Raw genomic sequence first — 14,113 nt, 5'->3', positions numbered from 1 at the left:
CATGGTCCCATGGTGTTTATACTTGCGTACTATTGTTTGTACAGATGAATGTGGTATCTTCAGGCGTTTGGAAATTTCTCCCAAGGATGAACCAGACTTGTGGAGTTATACCATTTCTTGGCTGATTTATTTTGATTTTCCAATGATGTCAAGCAAAGAGGCACTGAGTTTGAAGGTAGGCCTTGAAATACATCCACAGATACACCTCCAATTGACACTTATGATGTCAATTTGCCTATCAGAAGCCATGACATAATTTTCTGTAATTTTCCAAGCTGTTTAAAGGCACAGTCAACTTACTGTATGTAAACTTCTAACCCACTGGAATTGTGGTACAGTGAATTATAAGTGAAATAATCTGTCTGTAAACAATTGTTGGTAAAATGACTTGTGTCATGCACACAGTATATGTCCTAACCGACTTGCCAAAATGATAGTTTTTAACAAGACGTGTGGAGTGGTTGAAAAACTAGTTTTAATGACTCCAACCTAAGTGTATGTAAACTTCCAACTTCAACTGTATATATGCATGTGTGTGTGTGTGTGTGTGTGTGCATATATCTGTGTGATGCGGCCTTCTGCAGCCCATGTTCTTCAGTCGCTGGTAAACACTCATATCAGAATCATGATTCTGGGAATATCATTTTTTCTTAATACCGGTTTCAATTCTCTTAGATACATATTTTACATCTCAGATTAAATACCACTGTGTGTGCCAACAACGTGTGTGTGTTGGAAAGAGAGTGTTGCATGTGCTTTCCAATAGGTATTACTGGCATATTGTTCTGTGTGCTGGGTGCTAGGCTCTCCAAGGCCACAGGGTAGATCAAAACCCACAGATCTGAAACCAATACCCTATCAATACCTGGGGAGGCCAGCAAAGACATGTGTGTGTGTTGGGCATATCTGTGTGAGTGTGCATATGTGTGTGAGTGCTCAGTCGCTGTCGCTGGTGTCGCTGCTGGGGTCTCCCTGGACCTTGTTGCGATGCTGCATGGCGCGGTGGTAGGCCACTTGCACTGACTTGCGGATGTTGGACTTCCTTCCCTCCAGCATCTTCTCCTTGTCCAGCTCCCGGTCCACCCCCAGAGGAACCAGCTTAGAACGCGGCAGCCACTGCCTTCAGACACACACACAGAGACACACACAGAGACAGAGACACACACACAGACAGAGACAGACACAGAGACAGACAGAAACAGAGACAGACAGACACAGAGACACACACAGACACAGACACAGAGACACAGACAGGACACAGACACAGGACACAGAGACAGACACAGAGACAGACACAGAGAGACACACACCGACACAGACACACACACAGACAGAGACACACACAGAGACAGACAGACACAGAGACACACACAGACACAGAGACACACACAGAGAGAGACACACACAGAGAGAGACACACACAGAGACAGACAGACACAGAGACACACACAGACACAGAGACACACACAGAGACAGGACACAAACACAGAGAGAGACACACAGACACACACACAGAGACAGGACACAGACACACACACAGAGACAGGACACAGAGACAGACACAGAGACAGACACAGAGAGACACACACAGGGTTAGAAACACTTTCTCACAGGTAATTATTATCCACCCACAGTGCAGCACTGACTGCTGTGAGTTGTTTTATGTGTTGTGACCTAAAACAAAAGTGTCTTTTCTCTCTTTGTTCTCTCTCAAAGCGTCCTCTTCAATCACTCCTGACCCACTTCTGCTAGCGGGAGATGGATTGTTTTTGTTGCCTTCTTGCATTTCTATGTAAAAACCCCATCCTTTGCTCTTGTACTACGTGCAGACAGCCTTTTGAAATGATTTAATGCTGCTGAGCTGCACATTGTTGACTACAGAATGAAGTTTGCTGCTACACTCTGATTCTGGGTTCTCTGCTGCCTCCACGGGGATATAGAAGGAGAAGCCTTCAAAACAACACTTCTCCACTAGTGTGAGAGAGGGATAAAGGTTCACATGGGAAAGAGAGAAGGGGGATAATGAGTGAGAACAAAGACAGAGAGAAGAGAGAGAGGGAGGAAAGAAGAGAGCTGGGGAAGAGAGAGCGAGGGGCAGAGAAAGACAAACACAGAGGACTGAGAGAGAGAGACAGACAGTGTACTAACCAGGTTCTCTTGTTGTCGAAAAAGAGTACCAGGAAGAGGTGTTCCCGGGCCTCTTGGGTCATCTGCTCCCCCAGCTTCAGGACTTCCAGAGGGGGCACGGGGATAGGAACCCCTCTGTGGAATACCCCCTCACTGGGCATTTTAGGATCTATGATCTACAAGGGGAGGGGAAGGGTTAGAGGGATGGTAAAGGACAAGTAAATGCAATAGTTTTATGTTTTATGGTATTGGTTGGTATGAGATACTAGCAACTTGTGGGCGAATGGAAATTTCAATCGTAGTTTATCCTACTGTGTGTGTATGTGTGTACATCCATGTGTGTGTGTCCAATCCATGGCTGGATTACCAAAGCAGGGTATGAAGGGTAGCCTCTACACTTGGCCCACACCAGGTCCAGAGCATCAAGGGAAGAGTAGTCATCTGATGGCGTCCTACAACCTGATCGGCCCCGGCCCCACCCTACTGAGAGAAACACCCAATACATCACAATCACACACATACAGTGTGTTCGGAAACTATCCAGACCCCCTGACCTTTCCCACATTTAGTTACATTAGCCTTATTCGGAAATCTACACACAATACCCCATTATGACAAATCGAAAACGGGTTTAGACATTTTTGCTAATTTATACCAAAATAAAACTGAAATACCTTATTTACATAAGTATTCAGACCCTTTGCTATGAGACTGGAAATGTAACTCAGGTTCATCCTGTTTCCATTGATTCATCGTTGAGATTTATACAACTTGATCATTTGGAAAGGCACACACCTGTCTATATAAGGTCCCACAGTTGACAGTGCATGTCAGAGCAAAAAACAAGCCAAGAGGTTGAAGGAATTGTCCTTAGAGCTCTGAGACAGGATTGTGTCGAAGGAACAGATCTGGGGAAGGTTATCAAAACATTTGAAGCACTGAAGCATTGAAGGTCCCCAAGAACACAGTGGCCTCCATCATTCTTAAATGGAAGAAGTTTGGAACCACTAGGACTGAGCTATCGGGAGAGAAGTGCCTTGGGTCAGGGAGGTGACAAATAACCCGATGGTCACTCTGACAGAGCTCAGTTCCTCTGAGGAGATTGGAGAAACGTTCAGAAGAACAACCATCTCTGCAGCACTCCACCAGTCCTCCCTTCATGGTAGAGTGGCCAGACGGAAGTCACTCCTCAGTAAAAGACACATGCCAGCCCACTTGGGAGTTTGCCAAAAGGCACCTAAAGAACTCTCAAACCATGAGAAACAAGATTTTCTGGTTTGATGAAACTAAGATTGAACTCTTTGGCCTGAATGCCAAGCATCACTTCTGGAGGAAACCTGACATCATCCCTATGGTGAAGCATGGTGGTGGCAGCATCATGCTGTCCCAAAGTGCTCAGGAACTCAGAATGGAGCGAAGGTTCACCTTCCAACAGGACGATGACCCTAAGCACACAGCCAAGGCAACGCAGGAGTGGCTTCAGGACAAGTCTCTGAATGTCCTTTAAAGGCCCAGCCAAAGCCCGGACTTGAACCCGATCTAACAGCTCTGGAGAGACCTGAAAATAGCTGTGCAGCGACACTCCACATCCAACCTGACAGAGTTTGAGAGGATCTGCAGAGAAGAATGGGAGAAACCCCCCAAATACAGGTGTGCCAAGATTGCAGCAAAGTACTGAGTAAAGGGTCTGAATACTTATACAAATGTGAAAGTTCAGTTTTCAATTCCTGTTTTTGCTTTGTCATTATGGGTTATTGTGTGTAGCTTGATGAGGGGAAAAAAACGATTTACAATTTTAGAATAAGACCTAACAAAATGTGGAAAAAGTCAGGGGATCTGAATACTTTCCAAAGGCACTGTGTATACCTCCTAAATACACACACTTTGGGAAAACGAGAGGTAGAGGTGGCACGATAGATGAGATTGACGAAGACAGATAAGTGCATGCATGCCTATGCATGTATGTGTGGCACTCACAGTGTGAGACACTGCGTGACCCTCCCACGGAGTAGGAGTCATTCTCTGTCCCTGATGTCTCCTCACTGCTGTCCTCCTGGAAGGCTGAACGAGAGAACGACTGCTTCCCCCGGCCCTGCTTAGACGGAGTGGTACTGCGAGAGAGAGAAAGAGGGCGAGAGACAGAAAGACGAAAAGAGAGTCATTCATTCATCCTAAACCAAATGTGTGCATCATAGACAGTGCAGTTGTGTTTGACTATGTGGCTGTGTGTAAATACCACAGTGTGTGTCTATAATTACCTGGTTCTGTCAGAGGCAGCACTACTGCTGCTGCTGCTGGTGGATTCAGAGTCAGAGCTGGATCGAGGAAGGCTCCTCTCGTTCCTGTACACCCGAAAACTCTCAGTCACCGGCTGGTTGGCCCCGCCAAAACCGTTAGTGGGCAGGCCTAGGAGATACCGTCATAACCGTTACAGTTACTAGACTGACCTTAGAGAGTCGTAACTGTTAAAAGATTAGAGTAATAACAATGTTGTTTCAGACCTAGTGTGATTGTGTATGTGATTGGTTTGATTGTGTGTGTGTCTTACTCGGGAGGAGGTTGTCGATATCACTGTCGCTCTCGGAGCTGGAGCTGCTGTGGGGTCTCTTCCTCTGCCGAGGGGGAGACAAGAGGGCCAGCTGAGGGGGACCTATTGGACTGGGGCTCACCCCTGCCCCTCCGTGTCCCGCGTCTCTGTTCTTAGGGGGACGGCCCGGCCTCTTGGGGGGTCCGGCCATTTTGGGGTTCTTCTTGGAGAAGAGGACAGAGGTACGACGTCCAACCTCTGGAGCTAGAGCAGAGGACGATGCACTTAAATCTGCAGAGAGAGAGAGGAGGAGGGAGAAGCAGGGAGACAGAGACTGAAAATGTTATTTCATAAATCTAACATAATGAGAGTTACACATGATAAGTATGGCTAGGCCTATGTGAGATCAATTTGTAAATTAATTCTGGAGCGTGTACACTGAGCTTAGTTTAGATATCCCCTCAGTCTCACCCTTGCCACTGATCTCCTGACTGCTGCTCTCTTCCCCCTCGTCGTGGCGTCCCATGGATGAGGGGTGATGGGGGAGGGATGGTCCCCTGTCCCCCCCGCCCCCTGAGTCCCTGCCCCCCCATGCCCGAGCCTCCCTCTCTCTGGTGGGCAAGTTTCCTCTTGATGACCGTCATTTCTTTCCTCAGGGCTTTGGCACGCCGCGACCGACCAATGCTGTGCTTCCCTGAGCTGACCTCATCAAAGCGCGCCTGAAGGAAACACAGCTGCTCCTCCAATGGCAGCCTCCGCCGGTTCTCTGGTAAGAGCAGGTCTAAGGGACAGAGAGAAATTTAACAACTACAGAATCCCACATGGCTATACAGCAACATAATAACTTAAGTGGAAGAGTACAACTGTAAGAAGAAGAAGGCGGGAGTAGAACATTATGATAATACAGGACTCTAAGACACTCACCATCCTCATTGGAAGAGAGCGGCCTGTCTCCGTCTCCATCCCTCTCTCGTTCCTGGTCCCGGTCCCTCTCTCGTTCCTGGTCCCTGTCCCTCTCTCTGTCACGTTGGCTGTCCGGGCTGGGCTCTCGAGGGAGGTGCATACCTGTGTCATAGTCCAAGCCGATTCGCTCTGCCTGTCTGCGGGCAGTCCTGATCACAGCCCCACCCATCTCCCGGAGGCGCAGAGCAGCGCGGTAGAACACTGTGTCCTTGGCGTTGTATTTGAGGCAATTGTTGACGATGAGGCCGAAGTCTGCCTCAAAGGCCTCAAAGCTGAGGTAGCGGTGAGCCTCTAGTAGGTTCCACATGGTCTGGAAGTCCATGGGCCTCTCGATGTGGTCCAGGTAGTCTGGCACCTGAGGAGAGAGGTTAGGGGTTAAACACCACCAGCCACAGTATGTGTGAGATAACACAAAGGGGTGTCAGAGTGTGTGTGAGTTACCTCGGCCAGGGGGACAGGCTCAGTGAAGAAGTTGCTGGTGTCTCTGTCCTGTAGCTGTTCCAGTGTGTTCCTCAGCAGGACCAGGAAGGGAGTCAGCTGCATCTCTAGCGCCATCTGCTGCACCTTGATCTGAACACACAGACAGATCAACATGTGTAAGCGCACCTGCTCACTATGCAAACTGCCAGATGTCAAGTGTGTGTTCATGTGCCAATATACAAAAGTGTGCATGAAGTAAGGATGTGAGGAGTGTGTGTGTGTGTCTCACAGTCTCTCTCTTGAGTTTCTCTCTCTTGCGGATGAGCTCCACCAGTAGTCTGGCTCTCTCCAGGTCATGTCTTAGTCTCTGCCATGCCTTCAGCTGCTCCTTCAGAGCCAAGTTATTCTCCTCACTGTCCTTCTGGGGCCCCAACACACACACACACACACACTAACGTTAGATTGGCAATAAGACACACACACAAAATAAACGCACACCATCTGGTTAGTTTGGCAGTGTTACACACTAGTAAGCCTACATAGTTAAAATCAGGACGCAGCACCACACCCACTACATCACAGCAGAATCAAACAAAGCAATCGCCTGAGACAATGCAACCTTAGCATTTACATAAACAGAGCACACACTCCCTCTTTCCTTCTGTCTCTGAAAAGCCGGCACACTTCATTCCAAACACATGCAGAGTTTCTAGTAGTATTCTCCCTACCGCTGTGATAACAACACCAGACAGAGACTGTGTGGTGGTTACCGTGGTAACCTGCGCCTGTGGCGCCTGTGGCTGTGGCTGTAGCTGCTCCGTGTTGCGCTGTGACTGCAGGTGGGTCTGGAGCCGGCGCAGCAGAGGGACACCATTCCGGCTCTGCCTCTTCAGGGTCCAGTAACTGTGCAGTCGCTGCATAAACTGGCTCTTCCTGGGCACTGTCAGGTTACTGGTGATCTTACTGAGCCTGGGGAGGAACATATAGGGAAGATGGTAGGACTGAAGAGACTGGGAGAGTAAGTGAGGTCTGAATCTGTATGCCTTTGTCTGCAGTGAGTATGTGTGAGTAAGTACCTGTGTGGGGGTATACAGGGCACAGACACCACGGGCGCAGCGTTCCTCTTCTCAGCCAGTATCTTCCTGGCTCTCTTCATTTTCAGTCTGGACTTGGCCTTGGCCCTCTTTGCCCGCTCTGAGCTCCAGCCCTTGGTGTCGTCATCGTGACCTATACTGGGCTCATCGTCCTCTTCCAGCTCGCCTTCACTGTGGGAGGAGCCCATGCTAGCCCCTCCCACCCCTCCGAGTGGGCGTGCTAAGCCGGGCGGGGTGTGGATGTCGCAGTAGGCGGTCTTGCGGACGCTGAATGAGGTGCCATTGGCGCCGGTCTCCCTGACGGGCTCCATCTTCATGTAGAGGCCGGCCTGCTGGGCACAGGTCACGTGGAAGGCTGTATAGCAGTTGGCCTTGTGGCACTGAATGCAAGCCCCTGAGCCGCGCTGCTTGCAGATGTAGCAGGTGAGCTTCCAGCGCGCCGGGGGGATGTGCTCGATGCTGTCAATGGGCTCCAGGAAGACTGTGTTGGCAAAACACACCTGAGGAGAGATAAGGAGAGGGATGAGGAGATTCACATTCATTGCAACAGGACTGTCAACAGGACAGACTAGAGACATGCACAGCATCAAAACTTTTTGTCAATACATTCAAGCACAGCATACACACTACCCCCCTACCCTCACACACTCCTACCCTCACACACTCCTACCCTCACACACACACACTCCTACCCTCACACACTCCTACCCTCACACACACACACACCTACCCTCACACACACACCCTACCCTCACACACACACTCCTACCCTCACACACACACTCCTACCCTCACACACACACACTCCTACCCTCACACACACACACACACTCCTACCCTCACACACACACACACACTCCTACCCTCACACACACACACACTCCTACCCTCACACACACACACACCTACCCTCACACCCCCCTACCCTCACACAACCCCCTACCCTCACACACACCCCTACCCTCACACACACCCCTACCCTCACACACACACACACACTCACTCCTAACCTAACGCACACACACACTTCTACCTTCACACACACTCACCTCGGGGATCCAGAGGGCACACACCACGTGGGCCCAGCGTGCATCATCTGTCTGTTTAAAGGCCCCACCCTTGTTGGGGCAGAGGGCACAGTCGACGGCGCGGCTGGGGGACTGGAGGCAGCGGCGACACAGCCACTGGCCCTCAGGGATATAGGGCACGCCGTAACACTCCTGGTGCACGGCCAGGTTACACATGTCACAGAACAGGATCACGTTGCTGTTCTGACACTCGCCGTCGTTACAGATGCAGCAGACGGCGTCCTCGTCGATCAGGGCGCTGGGGTCCGTCTGAGCGAGGAGGGGAAAGGTGGAGTAGAAAATGGACAAGAGGGTAAGTAAAGGGATAACTATTTAGGGGAACAGACTCACACAGCTAACGCCATTTTACATCCTACTGCTCACTCAATACAGTACACCACACACCTAACAGAAGGTGACAGATAAAGCAAGTCAACATCATGTCTGGAAAGAAGGTGGGAAAAAGCTGGAATGACACAAAATCTGTCACTCAGAGCCAGAGAGAGAGAGAGAGAGAGAGAGAGAGAGAGAGAGAGAGAGAGAGAGAGAGAGAGAGAGAGAGAGAGAGAGACAGAGAGACAGAGAGACAGAGAGACAGAGAGACAGAGAGACAGAGAGACAGAGAGACAGAGAGACAGAGAGACAGAGAGACAGAGAGACAGAGAGAGAGCCAGAGAGCCAGAGAGAGAGAGCCAGAGAGCCAGAGAGCCAGAGAGCCAGAGAGAGAGAGAGAGAGAGAGAGAGACACCTTGTTGTGGCTCTCGAAGTAGGACTCCTTCTCCAGCCGGTCCATGAGATACTCAAACACCTCCTGGGGGATGGGTGTCACCCCGTCACTACGCCGCTTGTCATTCATGATGTCCAGCCAGATATAGTCCTCCTCATCAATGTCATATTCCACCTCTTCATCCAACTCCTCCACCGACTTATCTATGTACCTGAGGGAGAGGAAAGTGTGGGGAGAGAGCAGAGAGGAATGGAATGACAGAGTATGGATATTTAGACCTTCAATAACATCAGCTGGGGCAGGGTACTGTGACTGACTATAACATGATCATATATGCCATTTAGCAGACACTTTTATCCAAAGAGACTTAGTCATGCATTGTTTGCGTATGGGTGGTCTCAGGGATTGAACCCACTATCCTGGTGTTGCAAGAGCCATGCTCTACCAACTAAACTACAGAGGACTGACTGACCTGTAGTAGAATGATGGTTGTGTGGTACTATGACTGACCTGTAGTAGGATGATGGTTGTGTGGTACTATGACTGACCTGTAGTAGAATGATGGTTGTGTGGTACTATGACTGACCTGTAGTAGAATGATGGTTGTGTGGTACTATGACTGACCTGTAGTAGAATGGTTGTGTGGTACTATGACTGACCTGTAGTAGAATGATGGTTGTGTGTTACTATGACTGACCTGTAGTAGAATGATGGTTGTGTGGTACTATGACGGACCTGGAGTAGAATGGTTGTGTGGCACTATGACTGACCTGTAGTAGAATGATGGTTGTGTGGTACTATGACTGACCTGTAGTAGGATGATGGTTGTGTGGTACTATGACTGACCTGTAGTAGAATGGTTGTGTGGTACTATGACTGACCTGTAGTAGGATGAGGGTCGTGCGGTACTGTGACTGACCTGTAGTAGGATGAGGGTAGTGCGGTACTGTGACTGACCTGTAGTAGAATGAGGGTCGTGAGGTACTGTGACTGACCTGTAGTAGGATGAGGGTCGTGCGGTACTGTGACTGACCTGTAGTAGGATGAGGGTCGTGCGGTACTGTGACTGACCTGTAGTAGAATGAGGGTTGTGCGGTACTGTGACTGACCTGTAGTAGAATGAGGGTCGTGCGGTACTGTGACTGACCTGTAGTAGGATGAGGGTTGTGCAGTACTGTGACTGACCTGTAGTAGGATGAGGGCCGTGCAGTACTGTGACTGACCTGTAATAAGATGACTGTCGTGTGGGTGCGTCGGGCCTCTCCTGGTCAAGCTCTCTGTACACCACCTCAGGCAGCTTGACTGCTGGGCCAGAGGAAGCGCTGTGGTGGTGTGACGATCCCTCCTTCTTCTTCTCTTTACTCTTGTGCTTCCCGGACTTGGGTGTGGCCTTCCCCCCGTTAGCAGCAGGGGTGTCTGGCCTGTCTTTGCCCCCCACCTCACTCCCTCCTCCCCCGCTGTCGCCCCCATTACACAACCCTCCCCCACCTCCGCCCGAGGATGGAGGGTCCTCGGCCCCACTGTCATCCTCCGATACCACGTCAATGTTCTCAAAAATGCTGATGCGGTGGATGTGTCCATGGATCTCCAGCTCCACCATGCGCTGGGCCTGGGCATAGGTCATTGTCTCCCTGCCTGGGGAGTGGGAGTGCTCTGACTGATTAGGACTCCCAGGGGTGTTCCCTGCCTGCCCTGGCCCACCTCCCTTTCCCAGCCCTCCCTCCCCGTCCCCGGTCCCCACCAGGGACATGCGAGGGGGGCGCCCCTTCCTCTTCTTCTGGGGCATGCCCTGTGCAGGCGTGGGGTTGTCATGGTCGTAATGGTAGAGGTGGTACTCAATGCCGCTGTAGCTCTTGTAGACCTTGCGACAGGTCTCCACTGGGCACTCGTAAGGGGGCTTGGTGGCTCGGAGGTTGTGGCAGAAAGTCTTCACGTCAAAGTCCAGCCCCATTGTGCCGATGGCCACTGCTGGGACAGGAGCTGTTCAAGCTTACATCTAAGACAGAGAGGGGAGGGGGAGGGTTTTGGCATCTCTCACACCAACATTATGGAAACACATACATGCAGATGGGTATTATGTCAAAATAAGAGTCTGTCTATGTTGAAAACATCACAGTTGTGTCCATTGCCTTTGCCCTTTGGAATCCTAAAAGCTATTCCATGTTGTCTTGCTGATTTCAGGGAAACAAACCCCTGCAAACAGCAGGCACGTGGCTGGATAGCTGTCAACTTTACCATGGCAACGACAGGTGCATCTGACAATTTTTCGTGCTAGCTAAATTAATGCAAATTAAATTTGACTTGCAATACTGTTTACTTACTGTTACAAGTAACAATGTTTTCGAATAAAAGATTAAAATCTTAAACTGAAGAGACAAAAAGCTAGCTAGATAGCCAGTAACCGGATCGATTTAACAGCCGAGATAAATTACACGTTTGGAATGTTGGATTACAGATAACATATAAATTCAAAGGTTGATTCGACCAGGTGCTTCATATAAATCATAAAGTAGACTTCTAAACACCTGCCGATAGCCTCCACTGTCATTGAATAAACATATTCACCAGAAGTACCAGATAAAACTCTGGCAAGCTAATCAATCTATAAAATAATAAATCATATGAATGACTCTTTGACTCTTGATCGATCGAATGCTTAGCCCCTGTATTCATTTGGATAGCGTAATCTTATGCTATTCTATTCACGTGCTCAAAGATCCAAGGAAATGTGTAGCAATTTACTATAGCTTGCAAATGAAACCAGAAAGCTATATCCACTAGATTGCAACCAATTGTTGCTAGTTGGCAGAAAAATGATACATTTGTATCTATAGAAGCCTGAGAAACATTGTAACCAGTCTTACAGGTGACAACCCGAGGTAATACAATGTAACTGCTCAAATGATGTATCAGCTTGATACAATGTTTCCCTCCACAATGTTTAGACCTCACCCTGATCAACCAAGCCACTACAAAATAACACCCTGTGTTACCTGATTGCAACCTATTAATGTAACTAAAGCAAAACCATTTCCTTAGTCGTCAATGTGGTTCTAGGGGAATTACATTTACTAACAGGGAAAGATAAATATATCATAATTATGATAATGTAGCACTCAGAATCCTGGGTATTATCTCGCTACCTACATAGGATAAGAAACTATTCGAAAAGCAAATTGTAACATACATCAATGCAGAAATACATTGCGTTTAAAAAAATCATAAAACACCTTACAAATGTAAGCCTATTTCTCTCGAGACACCACGAATACATAGTCAATGTAGCTCTGAATTAATAAACACTTACTACTCAGGGCTCCTCAAGCTCGCGTGCTGCAAAATCTCTCACTCCAGCTCGGTAAATGGGACGATTGCAGATCGATGTATTAATCATATAAAATACTATATTATCACAAGAAATATGGGGTAAATGGTTTACACGACAACACAATATCCTAGTAATTTCATTGTGATAGGAACTCCAGCGAACAAAAGGGGCAGCCACTGCTGTACGGCATAGGCGCGTGTGGGCACTTTCGTCAAATACAAACTGATTTGTTTTATGGTGTATTTGTCGAAATAAGGCCCTAATTTCGATGTGTACCATTCTTTGGTGTTTGAGGAAGGTGTATTTTTGAAACCAATGGAAACCTAGGGAAGTGGCGTCACGTTTTCACCGTTAAATGTAATTTGGTTCCTTTTGTTGTTATTTTTCTGTGTGGCGAATCTAACTATCAGTTTCACACCTTTTTATATACATCTGGATAAATATGCAATATAAAGAATGGAATGTCCAAAGACGAAAAACATACGGATAAAATACGCTGAATTCGATTTAATGAAAACTTCTAAGATCATTGTTTTTTCTTTTTGTTACTTGCGAATCTGCCAATGTGGAAACGTAAATCATATATGGAGGGTTTCCGCCATAAATTTGAATATGAAAACGACAGATCAGAGTTACATGTGCACGGTAGGTTTGAAATTGATTATTTGATCAGTATGCACACATTTTCATATAGGCTGGCAAAGGACGACAAAATATATATAGTTCTACAGTCAAATGTAGATTTTCATTGTTCACTATAGGCTATGTCTGTTTATTATAGGCTTAATGCAAATAATCTATTGTGATTGCATTAATTTCACATTTATACAGTAGTAATGTAGGCCAAAATGTACTTTTATCATGATGCTAATACAAATAAAAGATGGCAGACTATCAAAAAGTGGAGGTGGGTGGAATCTTCATTGGAGGTCAATTTGAACAGACTAATTTCTGGAGGAAAGATAATTAGGCCTTGAAATATACTGATGTGTTGTATTTATTTTCATGGTGTGGTTTTCATATAAGCCCATGGGCTTCCAACCACACCTGCAAACTGTTTCTTTTTTTGTAATATTCGTTGTTTTTTTTACATCTGTATTGTTGTCTATCACTTTTCTTTGGTGCAAATAAAATAAAATATATAAGGCAACATGTATATTATTGGTCCCATATTACATGAGCTGAAATAAAATATCCCAGAACTTTTCCATATGCACAAAAAGCTTATTTCTCTCAAATGTTGTGCAACTTGTCCTGGGGACAATAAAAGGCCACTCTAAAATGTGCAGTTTTGCCAGATGCCTCAAGTCGAGGCAGCATGAAATTGGCATGATGTCTGCAGGAATGTCCACCAGAACTGTTTACAGAGAATTGAATGTTAATTTCTCTACCATAAGCCGCATCCAACGTCATTTTAGAGAATTTGTCAGTATGTGCAACCGGCCTCACAACATCAGACCACGTGTAACCACACCAGCCCAGGACATCCACATCCCGCTTCTTCACCTGTGGGATCGTCTGAGACCAGACACCCGGACTTAACTCTCGACCTGCTCCACTTCAGCCCATCGATGTTAATGGGTGCCTGTTCGGCCCTCCTTTTCCTATAGTCCACGATCAGTTCCTTTGTCTTGCTTATATTGAGAGAGAGGTTGTTGTCCTGGCACCACACTGCCACGTCTCTGACCTCCTCCCTATAGACTGTCTCATTGTTGTCGGTGGTAAGACCTACCACTGTTGTGTCGTCAGCAAACGTTATGATGGTGTTGGAGTTGTGCTTGGCCACACAGTCATGGGATAAACAGGGAGTACAGGAGGGGACTAAGCATGCACCCCTGAGGGGCCCCAGTGTTGAAGATC

General features: G+C 47.7%; 1 protein-coding gene across 1 annotated transcript; it reads right to left on the bottom strand.

The window, feature by feature from the left end:
• Positions 1 to 434: 434 nt before the first annotated feature.
• On the bottom strand, positions 435 to 12,528 carry LOC124019428 (peregrin-like). The gene is given in 17 exon segments (XM_046334768.1): positions 435 to 1,120; positions 2,149 to 2,303; positions 2,495 to 2,607; positions 4,105 to 4,238; positions 4,386 to 4,533; positions 4,676 to 4,945; positions 5,126 to 5,259; positions 5,261 to 5,435; positions 5,579 to 5,972; positions 6,059 to 6,187; positions 6,327 to 6,458; positions 6,766 to 7,006; positions 7,114 to 7,631; positions 8,181 to 8,468; positions 8,947 to 9,136; positions 10,149 to 10,921; positions 12,233 to 12,528. Coding segments are annotated over 16 exon segments (3,933 nt in total). The 5' UTR covers positions 10,877 to 10,921; positions 12,233 to 12,528; the 3' UTR covers positions 435 to 936.
• Positions 12,529 to 14,113: the final 1,585 nt, after the last annotated feature.

Source organism: Oncorhynchus gorbuscha, unplaced genomic scaffold, assembly GCF_021184085.1.
Source record: "Oncorhynchus gorbuscha isolate QuinsamMale2020 ecotype Even-year unplaced genomic scaffold, OgorEven_v1.0 Un_scaffold_918, whole genome shotgun sequence".
In the NCBI taxonomy this organism is placed as follows: domain Eukaryota; kingdom Metazoa; phylum Chordata; class Actinopteri; order Salmoniformes; family Salmonidae; genus Oncorhynchus; species Oncorhynchus gorbuscha.
This window is presented reverse-complemented; position numbering and strand designations above follow the sequence as displayed.